The 23,005-nt window shown below is 41.2% G+C and overlaps 1 protein-coding gene across 1 annotated transcript in view; it reads right to left on the bottom strand.

Annotated features, from left to right (window-relative positions):
* fam20cb (FAM20C golgi associated secretory pathway kinase b) overlaps positions 1-11,838 on the bottom strand; it is a 61,708-nt gene extending 49,870 nt beyond the window's left edge. Inside the window, exons 1-3 of the mRNA XM_061705931.1 lie at positions 10,645-11,838; positions 9,596-9,771; positions 4,889-4,967 (exon numbers count right to left, since the gene is read on the bottom strand). Of these exons, the coding sequence (XP_061561915.1) occupies positions 4,889-4,967; positions 9,596-9,771; positions 10,645-11,156 (767 nt within the window). The 5' untranslated portion in view covers positions 11,157-11,838. The remainder of the gene's footprint in view (positions 1-4,888; positions 4,968-9,595; positions 9,772-10,644) is intronic.
* Positions 11,839-23,005: the final 11,167 nt, after the last annotated feature.

Genomic DNA, 23,005 nt, shown 5'->3' with positions numbered 1-23,005 from the left:
TCCAATTACCGGAGACAAATTCCTTGTGTGTTTTTTGGACATACTTGGCCAATAAAGGTGATTCTGATTCTCATAAATAGTTAGCTCCGAAATGTCAATAAGCCAAGTAATATATTAAACACTCATATTATGAGGCAATGCACTGTAAATTGACTCAACTGCAAAATAAAAACAGTTTAAAAACAAAAAAGGTTTTGTTTTTTTTAAACCCATCAAATTCTGCTTTGTTTGCACAATGCACAGGTTGTAAAAGAACCTCATATTTTTTTTATGTCGTGTCAGTAACACCTTTTTTCCTATATTGCTAATAGTATAGTCTTTCTACTGCCAGCAGACGAAGCTTACACTTCTTAAATATAATTCTTCTCCATGGTTCAGCAGATGGGATCCCACTTCTTAAAAGCTAATTTGTGTCATTCATTTGCTCCACTAGAGTGCAGTAAGCTATTTAAAGTGTCTTTAGAAAAGAATATTAATGAAATTGTTCCCTTGTCCAAAATTATATAATAATGTAATCTGGTAGAAAACATTTATAAAAAACTTAAAATTTCAAGTGTTGAGTCAATAATGGAACCATTTTTACCCAAATTGTATGATTCACTCCAGTAAATACAAAGTAATTTAAAAATGTAGTTTCCATGCATTTCAATTGGCCAAAAGTTGCCACGCTATAGCTAAAAGGTACAATTTGATGTAAATACAATATTATTGATACTGGTATATTTAAAGAGCTGAAGTTGGCAATTACAGCATCAGCCAAAAATCCCCACACTTGGGAAGTTTCCTTACACTTGCATTAACGCGACTAAAATGGTTCGAAAAAAAGCAATCTAGGTTGAAAACAAATAGAGCCCAGAGGGTCAAGTTAATTGCTTTCTGTCAATCCAAACTGAGAAATTTAAGATCTCACGTGTTGGATCTAATTGGATTGTACCATGTTGTGGCACGAACGGCAACACCTGGAGAAATTTAAATACATAAACAAAAAAAAAACAACAACCGTGCTTCCATTTAATCCGTGTTTTCGTCAGGTCGTCACTCAGTGACATCAACTCCTCCAATAAAGTTGTTACCACCCGTCTGCTTCCGGCACCCAGTCCAGTAAGTAAATGGCTAACGTTTACAAATACATTTGCATCTCGTTGGGCCAGCTCAAAGGATGGAATTTTGTATAACTCTGCAACGGTTATACAGTTATGGCAGTGTTTTATTAGGCAACGTCTCTGGTTATTTTAGTCAAACAGGTTGTGGCAAATGGAAGAGATGATAATTGAGCTTAGTCACTGCGCAGTATGTCTTTACGGTCTCAGGTGCCATCTCCCAAAAGGCTGTCTGTCTGATATAACATAACACTGCTGGTTTTGGGAAACGTTGCAAAACATCATCCGGTATGTCATTAGATTAGTTGGGTTGGAGTATGTCTGGGAAAACCACACCGCAGACACAGTGTCACGGGGTGGAGTCGTCTTTGACATCATCTGCTCGAATGGCGCTCTGCGGAGAGCAGACCTCCCCCAAAAAGCAAACAACCTTCATTTGAATCAAAAAGCAGATAAAGGTAGATCATAGATACCATATTGGAACAGTTTATTCGCTACCTCAAACAACCCACACACAAACGCCTAAAACACAAGTAAACGACTACTACTTGCTGAAACAGAAACTGAAGTCAAAATATTGATCCGCAATTGGCTTGGACTGACTATTACTGCCATAGATGAAGCCAGACAGCATCTCCCGAGCTAACGGTCTATGACCGTCTGAGCGTTTGCTTTCTTTTTTTTTTGATCCACCATGGGTGTGTTTTTTGCCAAATGGGAGGTGGGCATGTATGGTGGTGGCTCAACGTCACAAAGCTGTTGTCATGTTTTTCGTTACACCCTAAACTAGATGAATCCACAGCAAACGTAATGATTTAACCAATATTTTTATTTTAACCAAGCCATGATTAACCAATAATCAATTGCACGTGATTGACTTTTTTAACAATGAATTATGCCCATCCCTTGTGTCCCTAATGGCTCTCAATGACAGACAGGTCTCATCTGATCTGCCAGTTTACATTGCAGTCACATTGGCAGGCATCCGATTCGTATCTGATTTTCATCCACATATGACAAACAACTCAGTCTGATGTATAGATAATTAATGTCTTGTTTTTTTTTTTTTTCAGGTTACTTTTCTACAAAACATATCGCGACTGTGCCTTATTGGGTAAAATGGGAGAATTGGGTCATTTGAACCATGAATTGTAAATCCAGCCGTGAAAAAGAAACATGACCAAATTATGAATGATAAATGAATTTTTATTTACCCCACTAAAAATAGAGTAGTTCTTTTGTAATCCTCCTCTAGCAGACAAACAGCAATAAAAAACACAGCCTGCTCAGACACACAAACGAACCCTTGCAGGGCAAAAGCAATTCCTGCACCTGTTTGAAAAAGAAAAGCAAAGAAGAAAATAAAATATACTGTAGCCAGTGTCAATAGACACTGCCTCCTTATTGATTCCTGTGTGTGTGTTTAAAGCCAAACTGTAAAAGACAGAAAAACAAACAGCACAATAAATCAGCTGGTGGAGGATATTAAAGCTGTGCAAGAGCGGGCTGTTTTTCACAGATATGGATGGGCGGATCAATATGATCACCCAGGCACCACGTGCACGCCTGGTCGACTTCCTGGCTGATGAGCATGCGCGACGCCTCTGTCTCCGTGGCACGCACACGCACACGCACGCACACACACACACACACTCGTCATCTTGGGTTGCCCTACTTCATTCAAATCACGTGCATCCAAGCGGGATTGGCAGTGGGGGGTTGGGATTGAACACCCAATACACCCACCCCCTCTTCCTTCCTACCTTCCTTCCTTTTTTCCTTCCTTCCTTCCTCCCTTCTTTCCTTTTGGTCTTCAGGATGATCACCCACCTCCGACAAGCACAAGTGTTAAGCAACGGATTTGGGTCCCTGCATTTCCACAAAATTGTCATCTCACATTTGCAGCGGTTGGTACAAACACTGTGTTACTGTACCTTTTAGATTTATGGAGAGAGGTAAACGCACCAACGGATGAGATCTTAATTGATTGAATCAGTACTTTTACTTTTACCAGAGTCTTTATTTACACAAGTGTCTGTACTTATATTCAAGTACAGCACGGGAGAACTTCTGCCACTTGTGCACATCTTGGTTCAAATTCCAAGCAATGCACAGCAGTAATCTCGGGATTTTTAACTCCACACCGCTATCCACTTGAATCCTCTCACCTCACACCTTTCCCCCTTTTCCCTCTGCTTCTCATCTCTCCTCTCGCAGGCCCGTCAGTATGATTCCAGGCTCGTCACGCCGGGCGACGACTGAAGCGGTAATTACAATCATCTCAGAATAGCCCCGCTACCTATCAAGCGCGGGCTTAACCTCGCTACGTATGCTGACAAGTCGCAGCCAAACATTAGGCCGTGTAGGACGCCATTAACCCACAATTCAATTACAATCAGCATAACAAAAGATGGGTGACATTTAAATCCACAAAATGAGGAAAGATTAGGGGCAAAGAATACTTCTCTAGGGATGTGTTATCATCTAAATGCGACACCGTGGAGAAAGGCAATGTGAATTAATCAAACTTTTTGCTGTATCTAGCAGCGTGTGTGCTTTACTTATCTCTACAAGCTGTGCAGACGCACCGTTTGGTCGAAGAGGACAATAAAGTATTACTTTCATTCCTGCTCACCTCTTTATGGGTAGTTCACCTGTTGAACTTATTATTTCAGAAGAAGAATAAGCCTCAAAAGGAGGAGTGGCTCTGGAATTAAAACACAAAGCTCTGAGCAAATCATGTCTGGCACCAACAGAGGCCTGGTTCAGGAAACAACGATAAATAAAATATGAAACCACAGAACGTATGAGAGTGACGGCTGAAAGGCTGCAGCTTTCAACAGCGACTGGACGCTAAGCCAAAAAGTGCACTTATTACATGGCATTACCGCTAAAAAGCAGCTGTGAAATTGTCCGTCACAGGCGGATTGCGAAATCACATGAAGTCATTTGTTTCAGCAGCTTTTTCATTCACTTTATGAGTCAATACCAGCCAATCATGAGCAGCTCTTTAAGGCACAGTGCAGCTGTACCAACATAGCAAGATGACAACCTTACAGCCAACATGTTCATCATCTTAATTCAGCTTCGTCTAGAGTTTTTATAACTGCTTACTTACAGTAAGTAATAAGTCGTAAGCATTAATCCGGTTTTGTAGCATGCCGATAAAGGCAGAATCTTCCGAAAGTGCCAGAATGCTGATCTTAAGTACGTGAAATGCCCACGAGGCATCCAACATGGCAACACTGATCAATTACAACGAGGTTTGACAAACATTTGAATGCTGCTATATTTGGCAAATCCATTCATTTCTATAGGACTTGTCCTCATTAGGGTCGTGAATAAGTGGGACATATCCCAGTTGACTTTGCGGAAGACCAAGGGGCAGGATGCATCGCACATACTGTAGAGACAACTATTCACATTCACATCTATTGGGAATATGTAATAAGCTTATCAAAATGAAGGCAATTTGTGATACAAGGGCTGGCCGTCGCTGTGACTAAATTGCTGCAACTCAACAGAATGAGTATTGGCTACCAAATAAATAACATAAATAAATGTTACAACTGATGTTTTACAATAAGAATCACTCCAATTAATTCCAACTCCAAATACAGTCCAATTTTAAAGCAACAAAAAAAGAGATGGCCAAAAAAAAAAAAATCACTGAAAATGTTTGAGCTGCAAACAATGGCCATGAACTAGAAAGAGAATGCTGCATATTTTTTTAATACACGTTATTGAAGGACAATAACAATGAAAATAATAAATCATAATTCTCTTACTTCATGGGCTTGAAGAGAGCTTGTCCGTAGTTCTGGAAGGTCATAATGAGCTTGAGCTGAGTGCCTCCAGATTTCATCGCTGTTGCAGTAACCCAAAAACAAAACAAAAAAGCAGAATAACCAGTTAATTGCAAGATTATTATTTTTTTAAGAATGAAAATATTATGAATGAAAGAAGTTTGACTTTAGCTTGCTCGAACTTTGCCAATTTAAATTACAGTGACTAAACATTCCTCAGCAAGCTTTTAATTATGCTTCAATTAATCTATTGCACAAAATAATTCACCGGTTCACTTGAATCCAATCAGTTATCGCTCTATATGTATTTGTTTGTTCAAAATATGTAAACAAAATTGTGACTGGCATAAGTCAATTAAACTCTGTATCATCCAAAGCCTGAGTTTTAGCCGTTTTCTCAAAAGCTTTCCTCATAAAGCTGCAAAAATTAAACAACGAATAATAAACCTATTAAGTATGATAAGAATAAGTATGCATTTGCACCCGCCGGGCTCCACTGATGTTTGACACATTAACAAAGCAGAAGCAAAGCCTGTTTACATCGATAACAGGCCCAAAATAGCGTCGCGAAACAATGCCGTACATGTGTGAATGTGAAAACATTCCTCTCATGCTACAACTTGAACTTTTAGTGAAATAAATAATACATTTTACGAGAGAAAGGTAAATATGAAAGACAAATGCCATAAAAGTCTTGCTTTTCGCCTTAAATCGTCCTCCTCTCCCTCACGTTCCCCCCCTTGAACATGATAGTGCGTTATAAAAGGCACCCGTGGGACCGGACTCCCAGCACAAGGACTTTCTCAAGATTTGCAAAATAAGCCCAGCGGCTTTCCTTTCTTGTTATTTCTCCCCACTGATCGATTGCAAAGTGTGGTTTGGAGGCCTCGGGGAAAGGAACAACCTTCAAAATCAATGATTTGGTTTTGTTCTACACACTTTTGAATCAAGGGCAGGGCGGCAAAATACTGGTTTAGTACTCCCACATTCCAAAAATGTTAGGTTTATTGAAGACTCCAAATTGTGATCCAAATCCTGGTGTCAGGAGTGCACTTTGCCTCTCTTGATCTCATTTTTGACTTTGTGTCGCAAGCCAAAATGTTAATTACGAATGAGCTTTAGATAAACTGCCGCTCCAGTGAAGTGGAAACCACAAAGCAGAGCCATTTATCGAACTCCAGAGAAACAGTAAAGCACATAGCAACAATGAGCAAACGATGCAGGAGCTGCTGTCGGCCACAGCTCTTGCCCAGACACTCACTTGCCGACGTCACATGCCATCCTACCAGGCCCACACACAATGTGTTTTGAAATACATTTAAAATGTGTTTAAAGCCTGTGGTAAAACTTAAAAAAAAAAATAATACAAATGTATGCTCTTTCCATGTCGCAGATATTCACCTGGGTCTGGAACGTAACCCAGGTCGATAAACGGGGGTTCACTGAAATCTGAACAAAGTAGACGGGCTAAATGTTTGCAAAGATGAACAATCTAATGAATAAACGTGCTGTGCAAGACCATATGAATGTTTAAAGAACATTTCCCGATTAAAAGTACAGAAAAAACTGCATTTGCTTCTGAAGCCACAAACAAGTTGCGAGTGTGCACCACTGTCATGCAGGCATCAAAGGATTTGCTTTTCCTTTGGCGTTTGGCTTAAGCACTTCCAAAACAATGAGACTCCGGCCTCACGCTAAATCTCAAATTAAGGAAAAGCTTTTTTTCTCTTTTGTCTCCCGTGGTTAGCTTTAATAAGGAAAACTAATGTTTTTACTTATCTGACAGTTCAAAATGAGATATGTGAGAAACAGTGGATATAAAAAGTCTACGCACCCCTTTTCAAATGCCAGGTTTTTTGCGTTCCAAAATGAGACACTTTAAATGGTGGTGGCAGTTGTGTGCTGACTTCCATTCAACACGAGCTTGAATGTGAGTGGTTCAGCCTGAAAACAGCCGCATCCCCAGTTCTGAGATGGGGTCCACACGATCTCAGGTGTTCATTTTTTTTTTAGGTCAATTAATGGTGGAACAAGTTTTGAAAGGATTTACCTTGGTATCATTATTCTAGACCAATTAAACTTGGCATTTGAACAGGGTTGTGTAGACTTGTTATATCCTCTGTGCGTGGGACAGAAACGCATTGCAAATCACCTTCAAATTATGCCTACGTCATTAAAGTTTAGGCTGAAAGTTTTATTGTTTTTATACAGTGATGAACTTGTTTTTTTTTAATGGCCATATGAATAGTAAAATGTAACTTTGGCTGTACAGTTAATAAAAAGACGATGACAATTAGAACCTGGAACAAATTATTTCTATTTCCATTATTACTTAACATGAAAAAGAAAATAATCAGAAGAAATAACAGTGAGTAAATGAGAACAAACAACAGACTCAATCATTTATTTGCTGTCTTTGATAAGTCTTGACTAATGAAAAAGAACTTGTTGGTGTATAATTCGTGCAAGCAGTGCTATCCTTAAGTTCAGATAATAACACAGTGCTGTTGGTTTGTGTTGGTGTTGTGCCCCGGGCCTGTGTAACGGCTCTGTAATTACTGAGTCACCGTGTATTTAACTGGCTGGAGTGCGCCTTCCTCAATTCATCCGGGCGGAGAGTAAGAAAGTAAGAGCGAGAGGAAACCACGCAACGCCAAATCAGAAATTGGAGCAGAAAGGAAAACTCTCAAAGAAATCCAGGAATGTTTTTTTTTTTTGTAAACACTTCATATAAACTCGCAGGTAAGGTTTTTGCCACTTTGCGCTTTTTCAGAGTCAGAATCCTGCAATCCCCTTTAAGAGTTACTGCAACATGAGTGACCCTGAGGCAAGAAGCACTCCTGGAATTTGGGAACTTGACTGAGCCAAACAGGAAGGCAGTCCCTCCTGAATTTGAAAAAAAAAAAAAAAAAAAAAAACATCAGCTCTGTCAGGTGTCTACTTTCACTTGCAGTCACTTTTCAGCTCTCCGCAGAGAGCCTGACTTACGTCACGCTTGTCGATCAAGAAGCATTTGATTTGAAATCAAACTGCAGCTGAGCTGTGGAGAGATTTGCAGGTGTTCTTCCGGGCTTGATCTGTTCTTCTGTGGTGCTTTGAGACCGCATGGGAGCCGATTTGGCCTTCGGCTGATCAGACCGAGCTGTGCTTTTTTATGACAAGCCTGCGGGCGGTTTCCGTCTTTATGCATCCTTGCATGTGTGCTTGAGTGTGTTCATAATGTCAGTGCTTGTGAAGGTGAGGACCACATTTGTCTGTCACTTAGCGGTCACCTCCTGCTCCTCCCACACTCCGTGACCTCAGTAATACAAGTATATACTGTCAGAAATTAGGGTACAGCAGCAACCCATTTCTATCTGTACAATTTACATTCATTTACCCAAAAAGTTAATTATTTGAGGTGCAAAAGTTCAGGTTTGTAAAATACCCCTAAAGATACAATAAACAGTGGACCCTTGAAACTCAGATGGTTCAATAGTCAAACAACTCGGAATTTAGTGTAATATTTCACGGACAATGTGAAAACAATTGAAGAAGAATTCAGGCCGCTATCCAATATTGGAACACAAATGGACTGAGAGGGTGTGACATTGCTGGACCAGCTAGTCACGTAACAAAAATACAGTTTGGTTTGTGTGTTACCACTGATGATACGATAAAGAGGAAACGGGGACGGAAAAAGAAAGTACAATCAAAAGATTGCAGAAATGTACCGGTACTTCAAAATCACTACACATTTTTTTGTTTTTTCTTGAATTGTAATGTAATGTAATGTAAAATTCAAAGTGATATATTTCCATTATTTCTTTAAGGGAAGTTTAGTTAGTTAGAATCTACAAGATTCCAAGGTTGAACAATCTCCTGGAGTTATGTTTGAGTTCTGAGCATCCACTTTACGTGTACATGCCTGATTATGGGGCATTCGTTCCTGCTAGTTTAACCTAAAATCTCTGTTATAGGTGCTCATGGGTGGATCTTCAAAAATTTTGGGCTGTTGGATGGATTAAGTCCAGTCAGTAGAAACAAATTTAAAAAAACAAAACAAAAAAAACGCTGATTCAGTTTGAAAGTGCGTTTGGCTGTGGTGTGCTCACGTTTCTGCCAAGTCGTACACTTAAATTTAGAACAGTAAATCCTATTTGCAGGATGATAATGTGTGATATAGTGTAACCTGCCAATGAATTCAACCAAGAAATGAAAATAAACAAAGAACGACAATGGGGAGAATGTGTTCTTTCTTGGCATGTTGCTGAGAAGATGGCATGCTCGTGTTCATGTTGCGTTCCTTCTATTCCAGCGGGTCAGTTTTTGCTTTTAGAACTAATGTTGGTACCCCAGCAGCAGGTTGCCAAAACAATTGTGAAATGTGAAGTTGTTATTGTGGGACAGATCAAAACCTTTTATTGATCAAAACAAAAACAAAAGAACCAATACACTCATTTTCTGTTCTGCTTAGAACCTATACCAACTGACTTTGGGCACAAGGCGGACTACACACCGGTCTGGTCATCAGTCAATCCAAGGCACATATAGAGACAAACAACCATTCACACTCACATTAACACCGTCACGAAGTGCGAACGGAACGCACGCTGCCTGCACCGAAGTTAGGCAAATGAACCATCAGTGAGACCCCCCAAAAAACGGCGCTGACTGAACGAAATTACGTAAAGGGGCCTCACGACTCACCCACGCTGGTGATCCTCTGGTTGACGAGATCCTTCAGCAGAGCGTCGATGACGGGATTGTGTCTGGAGTAGAGCTCGTAACGATTAATTCCAATGTGGAAGCGCAGCCAGTTGGGATAAGAGTCGGCCGTCAGCTCTCCGGTCGGGCTGAACTCATCTGGATTGCCTTCGCCGTTCCTACGTGAGAGGATTGTCAGTTATTTATTTGACAGATGTTGCACAGATGCAAACAAATGTGATAGCAGAGCACTGAACTATACCAGTAAGGCGACGTTTGGCGCCAATTTTAACTAAAACCTTATGCTCAATGAAAGAAAAGAAATACAATAAATATGTAATTGATGAGTATTGCAAATTACTTTTCAGTCATCCAGCAGACAAACAATCATTCGCACTCACATTCACACCAATGGACAATTTAGAACGCAGTGTCAAACGCAAGGCTTGGGGGCCAGATCTGGCCCACCCCGTCACTTTTTGTGGCCCACTAAAGCAAATGAAATGGGTCGACTTTATATATCTTGCTAAATGTATTTGTTCTTTTCATTTTTGGCAGAAAATCTGGATAATTTTTTCTTTATTTCGAACAGACATTAGAAGCATCCCCCCCACCCACCAAATCCCTTCTAACGGAGATTGAATAATAGTTTTATTATTAAATATTTGGTCGTCACTATTTTCCATGCGTTCTGATTTCAAATTTAATTTGTCATTAAAAATGTACATCCAATATCAGTGAAAGTCAGTGGCCATTTTGTATATGTAATAATATGATGACGTGATTATAAAAATGATTTTCACAGTCATAACTCAGGTGAAAGAAAACAACGACGTGAAAATTAATTTGACACTCCTGATTGAGAGCGTTCAGTGAACCTAACATGTATGTTTTAGGAATCTGGAGAACATGCAAACTCCACGCAGGAACGGCGCAGTTGAACCTCAGAACTGTGAGGCAAAACCTCTTTATCTCTGCGCAGCGCTGAAGTGATTGTTCAAGGCAGCAGTTGTCTTAATTGCGATTCCCGATTAGAAAGAGGAATACTTAACCACTCCTGTTCCGCTGCTTTAGGGTCAAATCGGATGTCCGTGTTGACGTTGAATAGGGTGTCCTCATCGGTGAGTGTCGGCCAGGACCTTTTATACAAGGGCTGCTCAAAGAGGGCAGCCAACCTCGAACCCTTGGCCGGCGTCTTCTCGCTGACGGCGGCGTCCCGGATGAACTGCCTCTTCCTGTCCCCGCGCTGGCCGTACTGCTGCTGCATGCCGAACCCCTGGGACTTGTCTCCCGCGGCGGGGCCTTTCTCCAAGGAACGGGACGAGACGTTGGAGGTGCTGGGCTCGTTGCTGAAGTCCTGCAGGATGCGCAGCGCGTGCTTGTCTGGCCGGCCTTGCTTGGCCCAGCTGCGAGGCTCCTCGCTGGGCGTGTGCGAGCAGGAGCAGCCGCCTACGCCGCGCCTCTCCAGCTTGGGCAGCAAGTCTATCATGATGTGCATGGAGCACGCCACCAGGAACACCATGAGGATCAAAACGCGGAATTTTCGCAGGAGGATCATCTTCATGGTCTCCCTTTTGAGCAGATGTGAGTATTTACTGCAGATGATGAGCACGCAGATGCACAGGCTGACTACATCACTGATGATGTTAATCAGACTGGACGCCAGTCTAATGAAATATACATTAAACACCAAGGACCCATCTTCACTTGCCGTCTTGAGTAGAGGATTCAGTGTTCAAGCGTTACGGTTTCAGCATCAGAGTCCGTTTTTTGTTGTTGTTGTTGTTGTTGTTGTTTCCCCCCGAGCTTTGAGATTTTTTTTTTTGATTTTGTTTTTTTTTAAATGTTTATCAGCGAGCGTCCGGGTGGACCTTGTCGAGCGGGTTCAGACCAACGGTCGACTTGCGCAAGCCACATAGTCGTCACGGCCGCTCTCCACTGCGCGTCAGGCCGACCTAGTACGAATCCGTTCAACGTGGAGGTCCGGGGTCGCGCATCGGTCCAACCTCCGTGCGGAGCCCGCGTGAAAACACCACGAGCGCGCGACCTCTTCACTATCAAGCTCTTTCTTTTTTTTGAAAGTCCTCGCAAGTGTGGAACGCGCACTCATCCGAAAATCAGCTCTCCGGGTGAACAGTTGTCAACGGAAGGCGCCTCACTTCGTGCAGGTAACAAAACGAGGGAGGGGACGGGGACACCTTCAGGGCGTGCAGCTGGATAGGAGAAACAAGCACGTCTTATAGCAAGTGGACATCTGAGTGGGTGTGTTGAATATGATGGCGAAGTCAAGACAAGATCCAGCCTTTCTCTCTGCGTCACTGCGCGCAGATTGGCTGAGCTCAGAGAGCGAGAGAGAGCGAGAGAGAGCGAGAGAGAGCGAGAGAGAGCGAGACATATAAATGCTTCTCTGTGCTCCTCTTGGAATAACCTGCACATCACGGCTGTGCAAGAAGAGGGCGTCTTTCCACTGACCGACATCTAGCGTGGCTCATACAGTGCAGCGTCCCCACCCCGCGTGAAATCCAGCTGCTGGAATCCCTCAAGTCGGTGCATCAATGAAACATTAGGCGGGCCTATTAGAGCGCTCGTCAGTCATCGCAGACACTCCCATCCTGCTTCACGAGTCATGTTTAAAAAAGATGGGAGACACATTGCAGCCTTCTTCTTCGCTTGAATACTTGAAAAAGAAAATTGGTGTGTGTGTGTGGGGTGGGATACATAAATAAATAGTTTATTTTATAAAAGAAGTGACAGTCAATTTCATTGTTTTATTTAAAAGACACTTTACGTCAAAACGAGATCTCAGTGCTTACAGGTTTTTTTTTAAAAAATCATTAAAATATGCAGTTTTGCATTTAAACATTTAAACGTTGAAACATTAATGTTAAAAGTTACCACAACAGATTGAATTGTATACAGGTATGCTGCTTGTAATGAAAAAGCAATGTTAACATATCTGCATAATTGCGGTTATACAACGCATACGCTATTTCATATTTATACATCAGTTTGCCCTCATTATTAAAATATGACTGCAGAATGTGACTGTGTGATTTGCACATTCACATTTCACTACTTTATTTTCGATTCCTTTAAGTTTCAATGTGCAATGGAATTATTCAAGCATACGCTGTCATTATATGATTATATATGACAGTCAATAATATATTGGCCACTATTATACAAATATTATTGTTTCATAAAAGGACTAATCAACATGCGGTTTTCCGTTTTTTTTTTTAAATTACATTTCAGATCTAGCAAATCTATCTATCTATCTATCTATCTATCTATCTATCTGCCTCACAGACTAGTTTCAGGGTTCTGGGTTTGAATCTCAGCTCCGGCCTTCCCATGTGGAGTTTGCAAGTTGTCCCCGTGCTTGAGTGGATATTCTCCGGGTACTCCAGAAGCTTCCTCCCGCATTCCCAAAATAAGCATCATTGACAAACCTAAATTGCTCATAGCAGTGAATGTGAGTGTGATTAGTTGTCTATATTTAGTAGCCTGCGATTGGTTGGCGACCAGTCCACGATGTACCCCGCCTCTTGTCCTAAATCATCTGGGACAGGCTGTGACTCACCCGTGACCTAATGAGGACAAGCATACAGCGCATGAACAAAGTACTACATTTGAAAAACAACTCCTGTCAACGAAACAGTGATATATATCTATTTTTTTTTAAATTATTATTATTCGCCTGTAATTCTCCTGGGCTGCTGTGGCATATAAGAGGGTAAATGACAGGGTAAGTGTTTCGCCTGTAGCCACCTTGCTTTCATGACTGAGGTGGCCTCACGCTACCCAAACAAACAAATGTATGAAAGCACCAATAACACTGACCACTAGTCAAGAGCGATAGTTTCTTCATGGCTAATTGGCACCGTGTTACGGCTCCACACATGCTTCCCGGCTGCTTTAACTGGGCAGCGGGGACGCGTAATAAAGAGCTCGCATGGCGTAAATGCACGAGTGAGCCATCATGCTGTTTGTGGTTACATCTTAGATTATCTCGTAATTGAAGCAGGCCTAAGAGAGCGGCGGTTGTATACAGGTACTGCTAAAACGGAAAGATTTATAAGGGAGCAAAGTAGAGATGACTTTCGAGCAAAACAGCCGTTGGAAATACTAATGAGGCTGATCGAGACGCTAAATAAAACAAGTGGAAGCTGAACATAACTGCACCGGGCTGGACCGTATAATAGTGCAGAGGGACGCACAGAGTGTCACATTTATTGTGTCAGACACTGAAGGAATCCTATGAGGGGACATTAATTGGTGGGTTCAAGATTTCAACAGAAGGCTGTGTTAAAACGGACTGACAAAGTGTCAACCATTTGCCGTTCACTCCTGGGCAAACTTATAGTGGGCACGCTATAGTGTGGGCGTTCCAAAAAAAACAACAACTTCAAACTGATAACATTTTGTCCAATAGTAACATTTCATTACGATTAAGTTGTGCTACCAACGTAGCAGGCTTGGCTTGTTTACAGTGCACGTTACCGTACAGTGTCCATATCGTCAAATCTTGCTAACAGTTGTAAAACTGCAAACCTCCCTTTAATGTTGATTTTAACTGCAGCCTATGAATATATATAACCAGCTTTGTAAAATGTCAACATGATTAAGAGTGTAATGTTCTATGATCTAAATTTAGATTTAGAATAAAGTATGTAGTTCTGATCATTTCTGTCCATGTGAAGGTCACCAGTATCTAATTTCCAACAAGGTTCCATTGGACTGACTCCCCTATCATGGTGTTTGGTGTCAGTGTGGAGGACAAAGTGATATTTGTTGCCTGTCCTCACGTCATGACAGCCGCGAGTCTGTGGCCGGCCCACTGGCCTGAAGTGAAACAATCCCTGATGAATGCGTATTGATGTCATTCAGCCATGGATCACAGCGGTCGATGGGTCAGTGGTTCCTCACAAGGCCCCGTCTGATGTGATTGGAGCCCGGCGGGAATCGAGACGAGCTCGTTTGGATGCAAGGCTGTGACATTCGTGTTTTTTTAAAAAAAAAAAACAATAATAAATAAATAAAACTCTTCTCATCTGCTGTTAAACAACGTTAGAGCCTTAGCTATGTTAATAGGAATGGATTGCTGTGGGATAACTGCTGGCTGGCAAGCCCACTAAATGAATAAATCTCACTCTCTCTGGTTAGCGCATCTGCTTCACAGTTGTGAGGACCCGGGTTCAAATCCGGCCTCACCTGGTGTGGTGTTTGCATCTTGTCCCCGTGCCTGCGTGAGTTTTCTCCGGGTACTCCGGTTTCCTCCCGCATTCCAAAAACATGCACGGAAGACTCTAAATTGGCCATAGGTGTGAACGTGAGTGTGAATGGTTGTTTGTCTATATGTGCCCTGCGACTGGCTGGCGACCAGTTCATGGTGTAAAATGGATGGATGAATGGGGGGGTTTCTTAAAACCAGATGTCGATCAGAGCAGTGATCGTCAAAGTGGGACACGAGTCCCACTAGTGGTACGCGGGCTCCCTCTCGTGGTATGAGAAAGAATCACTGCATTAAATACAAGATACAACATTTGAACAAAATATAATCAAACATACTTGAATGAAACTCGTAACTATGCCTACAACCTGTTATTTTTTGGGGGTTAAATACAGAGCGGTTGGATTTAACTTTTACTAAGTACAATCTATTTGCATTTAAAGTATAACTTTTTTTTTTTATATTTAAGTATGTTTTTTATTGAACTTTTATGTGCATATTTTCATGTTGGTCATAATGGTGGAACTTGGAGAGCCAAGTATTTTTTGAGGTGGTACTTGGTATGAAGAGTTTGAGAACCACTGCATTACAGTAGAGGTAAAGCGTTTGTTTTAAGGGGAGGTTGCACTCTCTCTACACATCCGTCTAGCTGACTTTGAGCAAGAGGTGGGATATATTCTGGATTGGTCACCAGTAAATCAGCAGGCAAACGGAGACACAATTGTTCACCTAACGTCAGTGAGCGGAAATCGATCCCATGTTAGCTGCACGAAGTCAGCCATGTGTACCACGTCACTCTGTAAACATGTCTCAATCTTTACAGTGTTGTTTTGGAGGGGAAACAAATTCCAGCTCTTTGTTCCGGGGCGCAGCTCGATAAGCCCCTAGTGATCTACGATCCTGCCTAGCAGCAAGTGACCCGGCCAACTTGTGACATTGTCAGGTAAATGTATCTGAAGTATCTGCTAGATGATTTTTTTACAAATGTTGTGAAGTTTTAAATGAATCACTAATTGTTTTTCTGAGTGACATCACATATTGCAATGCAAATTAGTATCTGAAATTATTTGTTTGTGATATATAACATTTTGAGATACTATTCTCAGATAGTCCTCTGCCATGAGCTGTCATGTTAAACTTCCAGTTACCAGTTTGTAAGCGTGCGAGAGTGATAAAACCAAATTTAACACACATACTCCTCATTCACACCTGAGACTTTGTAACACTAATGAGTCAAATGACATTAGGGGAGGGAAAATTGCTTATTGGGCCCAATTAGGATAATTTTGACATTTTAGGGCTGTACTCACTTTTGTTGCCAGCAGTTTACAAATGAATGTGTGCATTCAATTATTTCGAGGTGACGGTGAATTTACACTGTTATGCAGTGACTACTTTACATAGCAACGAAGTGTCATTTTACCAAAAAAGTGTTGTTCCATGAAAAGCTGTAATAAAATATTTACAAAATGCAAGGGGTGTACTTACTACATATAACGAGTTGCTGTCCCTCCGCTTGTCTAAAACAGTATCCAAATGCAGATTTTCGGTGCCTGATATATTTCCTTCAGAGGTCCTTATCGCATTGGCTGCCATACAGTAACAAAGTGTCAGCGCAAACAGCATGCACTGATATGTGGTGTGACAACAGTATTAAAGGCGACCAGGCTTTACACAGACAAAATCAGGAGGAGGTGGAGGGCATCGGAACAGATAGCTGACTGCAGCACAGGTTGTAAATTCACAAGATTTATATCCTGGATGTTCCACAGCGGATCCTAGTGAGATAGCACAGAGGAGAGCGGGATTCACAGCTTTGTGGTCACACGGAATGCTTACTGGTGTGTTACTGGATCAAGACTGACAAGGAGACAAGATGGTTCTAGTCAACATGAGGGTTTTCAGGTTGGCTAGATACTGATTAACATGGCATAACATGACACTTTTGTCACTTTAAAAAAAAAAACAGCTTTACCTCCACCAGGGAAGTTATGTTTTGATTGGAGTGGGTTTGTACTGTATATAGTATAGCTGTTGTCAGTGTGTACAGTATTCCAGTATTAGGACAAGTGACCTCATGGCTGGCACATAAAATATTGTAATGTTACTAAGAGCATATTCCAAGGTCTCCTTTCACACAGAAGTGAAATAATATCAAAACCTAAGTTTCCCCCCCCCAGAGTAGAATAGCAAACCACAGCTCAACTGATTTATCACACGATCTTCTAGTTGACGTTCAAATGAAAAAATGAAATGAAATGCATGGAAATAAAATGTTAGCCCCGTGTTTATTAGTGCAAGAAGGGTGGAAAGCGAAATGAGGCGTCATCTTTGGCGCTGCGCTTCTGTGTCGACCAACCGAGCCTCCCTTGCAGCATCAGAAGCGCCACCATATTCCCTGTGCCCATTCATTTGTGGGAATGTGCCCTTGGCGTGACCAGAGTTTAGCGAGGAACAAGTCTAATTTCCATCGTTGAGCAGCTGCATCTGATACAGAACGTTTGAATTGATATTACAGATAACAATGGCCTCTGTTGGCCCCAATAAGCTTCACACTGCCCTTGGCTCTTTCTCTCCTCATCCCTCCTCCCTTCAGCAGCTACTTCACAAAGCAGACTGTGTGAGCACACACACACATTTAAAGTGTCATAATAATCACTTCGTAAAAACACGCCCATCTCACGAGGCTTTGCTACAAATTGCTTTGAGCCACCCCCAGAGGCTCTTCTCTTAATTCTTTGTCATCCATTTCCTTGACGCATTTGAATGAATGAAAGTCTGTTTTTGTTTAGTCAATCATCAGTTGTGCAGCAATTGCAATATTCATAGACAAATTAGTGCTCTTTAAAATGATCCCAGAGGATTTAAAAATAATCTGAGTAGTTTTCTTCTGAATTCTTTAGTAGGACACAATGGCAATTAAACATACTTCAGTATTTTGCACAGTACGACCAACTGTTTGATTGCTTTCTGTCTTGTTTTTACTCTCATGTGACTTGACAGTCTGCCTCAGACATTTAACGTTAATATGCGGCATCATCCGCTGTCAGGAATTTAGCAGGATAGGTAAAGTAAAAGTTCAAACTGGAAATGGCGGTTGCTCTCACAATCCAGTCCACAAAACATTTGTCAAAAATTGCTCTATTTAGACATAATGTTTGGGAGTTGGTGTCAGGCATTTTAGATGCATATAAAGCCATTCAAAGAAGTGGAGCAGAAGCTGTATATTTTGCTATTTTTATATGACAGTGTTGCCCCGCTTCCTTGTTTTTTTTTTTTACCTACAGTATACTCCGTCATACACTGAAAACCCCACTTAGTCACTGTCTTTGCGCTCAGGCCAAAGCCTTGTCTAATAGAAATGTAGTGCTTTGCCACCATCTTGTGGGCTCTATAGGCAATTCGAAAACTGTTTAGGGGGAAGGCGATTACTTGCAGCTTTTCGCTATTCGCAGCAGGACTCAGTTCCTATTATCCGTAAATAGCAGAGAAAAATGTATCGCAATTAAGTGTGAATTAATTAGTTTCAGACGCGTAAATTGTATTGTACACTGTATATTGTTTAATGTTGTTTTCATTTGCTCATATCTTTTTTATGGCTCTGCTATGGCATAGGTTTACTTCTTTTTCATTTGTCTTTTCATTTCTACATGTTTAAAATAAACATGGAATGAAGGTTAGCATGCCCACCTCATGGCTGAGAGGTCCGGAGTCAGGGGCTTCCTGTGTGGGATTCGCTTGTTCTCTCCATGCTTGGGCAGTCTGTCTTCTGTAACTTCAGCTACTTCCCACATTCCAAAAACATGCATGTTATGTTAATTGAAGTAAATTGACCATAGGTGTGAATGTTTTTTTACTTAATGTGCCCTGCGATTGTCTGGTATCTCATCCAGGATGGTATGTACCCTGCCTCTTGCCCAAAGTTACCTGGGATAAGTGTACTAGTACATCTTAACTAGATACCAAGGATATCAACTAAACAGCTTTATGGAAAGCTGTTTGAGAATTTATTTGATATTCTTCATATTTATCTATTTGATGCCCAAACAGCTTTCCATAGTTTACACAAACAATGGTACCAAACCCATGCAGCACTCACACATAGTGGCAGACTAATTATTTTTGCACAGCTAAAAGAATAAACTAAGGCAGTGCTTGGAAGTAAACAAAAAATAATGCTCTGAAACGTGTCTATTGGGATGTTACTGAAGAGTTTCCTTCTCGTGTTAGCCTGCCCTTGTCTGCTATCGGACTGCGGAAGTGACACAATAGCCTTGGGCTTATTTGTGGAAGTGTTTGCGAGACAATCGGTCAAGACTGCGCTCACCCAAGTGATGTCTCGCTTGCCTCCTGTGAGTTGGTTCCAAAACCTGCAATTGCATACAGCGGCCTGCCTCGGGGGAGGGAAAGACTATGTTGACATGAGAATTTGGAGAGATGTGTGTGTGCGTGTGTGTGTGTGTGTGTGTGTGTCAGCAGTTGCACCCAAGAACCCTGTACTTTAATCCTATAATTAAAGCTTAGGGCAGGGAACTTTAATGAAGGCTGGTCGTATGAGTGTCCATATTTCGGCGGTTGTGTTAACCACAGGACAGCCCTATCAATGTGCTCACAGTTTAGGTCCAGATATAGGAGTGACCCTCACCCCTCATTAACATTATGAAGCACTTACAATTTAGATCATAAATCAGTTTGTTTGCCAACTCTGCTCTGATTTCCAACAATATGTTATAATGTTATACATCAATAAAACTCTGTTGGGTTACCATGAATCCCAGCAATTCACGGGGGCTAAAGACCAAGCCCTGCCACAAAAAGTGAAAATCCAAGAGTGCTGCATCCCCAAAAGGTGTATAGTTGAGCTATAGATGTCAAAGCACTATTTAGTCCTCAACTCACTTCAACATAGTTCCTTGCTACCAAGGTGCCACAAGAAGTATTTTATATTTAAAAAAAATAAATAAATAAATAAATAAAAAAGTGAAGTGATTTTATGAATGCCAAACCGCGAAAATATGTGAGGGTTTACTGTATTGTATTTTTCTGAATCTGACTCCTCCACCCCCTTCAATTATTTACTGTAACCACCATTTCAAGAATATTAAATGGCCTCTTATCTTGTGACATTTTCTTCCGCTTTCATGCTTTTATCTCAGGGAAATCAACATTTATGAGAGTGCATGATAAGGATTTTATGAGGAAAAGCCTTAGAGTGATGAGTCGGATGGATCAAATACCCTACAAAGGCAAGCCTACATTGCCAAATGCAGTGGGAGAGCAGCATTAAATATCAGTCGAGAAAGCATGCAGAGCTAAAAGGAGACACATCCAGCAGTCATTAAGTCATAATGATAGAGAAAGAGAGATATCTCCAAAAATTTGACTCGGGGCCAACACTATTAGGAGATGATAGATGAAGCTATTCCATCGGGGATCCTTACTCAATGAGGACGATATACAGGGTACACACACATACATGCACATACTAACGCACACACCCACCTACCTTATCATTGCTGACTTTGCAACTATTTCATCCTTCCATTTGGTCTATATGACTCAACTTGTCTTATTTCTTCCTGATACATTCTTAGCTGCCTATTTACTTGTTCTCACCTGGATGGGACAAATTAGGTGGACATATTTCAGATTTACATCATCCACCCATCCATTTTTCGATAGCACTTTTCCTCATTATTTACTGTAGTTCAAATGGAGCCTATGCTAAGCTGAATTTGGAAAAGAGGCACAGTACACTTTGGGCGTGTTGGCAGCCAATCAAACCACACATATAGACAAACATTCCCATTCAAACCTATGGAGAACTTGGGCTATGTTCACACTGCAGGAAATGAAGCCCAATATGGATTTTTTTGTTAAATCCGATCTTTTTATGCAATCGTTCACATTACGAAGAGAAATGCAGCTTCTGTTGCAGACGGAACACGTCCGTGACGTTAGACGCATGTGCACATGACCGGACATCACATTGTGCATGCGTCCAACTGCGAGGCAGTGTGTATACAGAAGTAAATGCAGCCCCTCGCAGAGGTCTCGTCATGACGCATTTGTGACGACTTCATGGATTTTGTGCACCCGAAGCCAACATTTTCTTATATTTATCACTTTTAAGCATCTTCTTTTCACTGCTTCGCTCACTATTGCAGTTTTGTGGCGTGTCTGTTTTGTCCAACAATTGTGATATTTGTTGCCTTTTGATGTCATGTAGGTCGGATGCATGCTCCATGAACGTCCATACTGAACTCACGTCAGATACATATAAGATTTACAGCCACATATGAAAGAAGTCTGGGTCGGATATGAAAAAAAAATCTGAACTGTACTGTTCACATTGAGATGAAAAAAAATCTGATGTCACATTGGGCAAAAAAATTGGAATTGACCTGTCTTGTGAACATATCCTTAGAGTCTTCAAAGCACCTAAAGTATTTTATTTTTATTTTTTTTTAGGTGAACCACTGAAGCTAAGATGGAACTTCAAGACTGTTGAGACTGCATAGATTGGAATGACTTTGAAACTTCAACTGGCAGCTTGGATAACATCCTAAATCAGTTTCTGGGAAGATGTGTGTGTACAAACAAAGACATTTTACACGTTCAATAACAACAAGCTGTGGTCCACTGCCAAACTTGGCCAGGCTAAAGAGGACGCCTATCGGAGTGGCGAGAGAGCCCTGTACAATCAATCAGGCCAGAAACCATCTGACAAAATCAATCAACGTCACAAAGAGAAATTATGCAAAAAAAGATGGGAAAACAGTTTGCTGCTAACGACTCTGTGTCAGTTTGGTGAGGATTACAATCACTGACCAAATACAAGCGATCATTCCACCAAGCAGAGAATAATAAAGGACTGGCTGACGATTTGAATACATTGCAGGTCAGCGTGTTTATCTGGATAAATAAAGGTTAAATAAAATAGAATAAAAAAAATGGACCTGTAAAATGCTATAATAGGCATGCAAGTTAGTGATGTCACCTTGTAAAGACAATACAACAATACATTCTTCAGTTTGTCCACCCAGGTTTTTATCCAAAACCTTTATTTTCGCCGGCCACAGCCAATTGGATCATTTACACTGTAATCATCACCCAACATTACACAATTTTGTTTGCTTGTTGTTTTCTTTTGTTCTACGTTTCTAAGGTTGGAAGATCAGTAGATTGATTGTGACTGGTTGGAAAGTAAACATACTGTATGACATTCAACCTAATTCTTACGTGATAATAACTAATGACCGATTAGACTGTTGAGTATGTTTGTGGCTGGTGATTAAATCAGAGAATGATGAAGTCAGACAAGGCCCTCTTCCTGGGATAGGAGACAACAATGGTAGCCAAGTGGAGGATAGTCCATGTTTAGGGAAGTCAGTGAGGCATGACTTACACAGGTCTAAAAGAGAAGCTCAGAGAAGTATTCTTTGAACAACCACTGTGTATGCTGCTTTTGATGTATGGTTGTTTTTCCTTTTTTACAAGAATATTTAATCATCTTTAAGTTTCATCCAGGTGTCTGAGAAATATATTGTTGAAGTAATTTGAACTCTAACACTTGTATCACAGTGTTACAAATATAGTAAATCATGTGGTGTTCTTGCTTCGTCCAAGAAAAACAATTGCTGAAAGATTGATGATCTATGAACGTTGCTTAAGGGTCAAATCCATCCATACATCCATTTTCTGAGCCACTTATCCTCACAAGGGTCGCGGGAGTGCTGCAGCCCATCACAACTATCAACGGGCAGAAGGGGGGGGTAGACCCTGAACTGGTTGCCAGCCAATGGCAGGGGTCAAATCCAGTGTAATCCAATTACTTCTCTGGACTTCAAATTGTAAAAACTGAGATATTCTCTATTTTACACACTGCATGAATAAGCACTTCGATAACATACACATTATAATTTTGATTCAGATCATAGCACCGACTGTCAAAGGCAAAACACTTTGCCAAACGCAGGTGCCTGCACGTCGTACATAATTTAAGTATTATCAAGGTTCAGCTGCTCTGCGTTGATGACACAATAACCTGGCACCCCAATGTGCTTGGAGGTGATAAAGGCCGCTCACAGCCTCGACGCTTCTCTTTCCCGCCGTATTACTTGATCCTCGCCTCCCCGTCTCTCCTCTTCGCTGCCGTGGCGTGGGGAGGAGAGACACGA

This window comes from Phycodurus eques, chromosome 19 (genome assembly GCF_024500275.1).
Source record: "Phycodurus eques isolate BA_2022a chromosome 19, UOR_Pequ_1.1, whole genome shotgun sequence".
Lineage (NCBI taxonomy): Eukaryota > Metazoa > Chordata > Actinopteri > Syngnathiformes > Syngnathidae > Phycodurus > Phycodurus eques.
The sequence above is the reverse complement of the archived record's forward strand: the minus strand, read 5'-3'. Positions and strand labels throughout refer to the sequence as shown.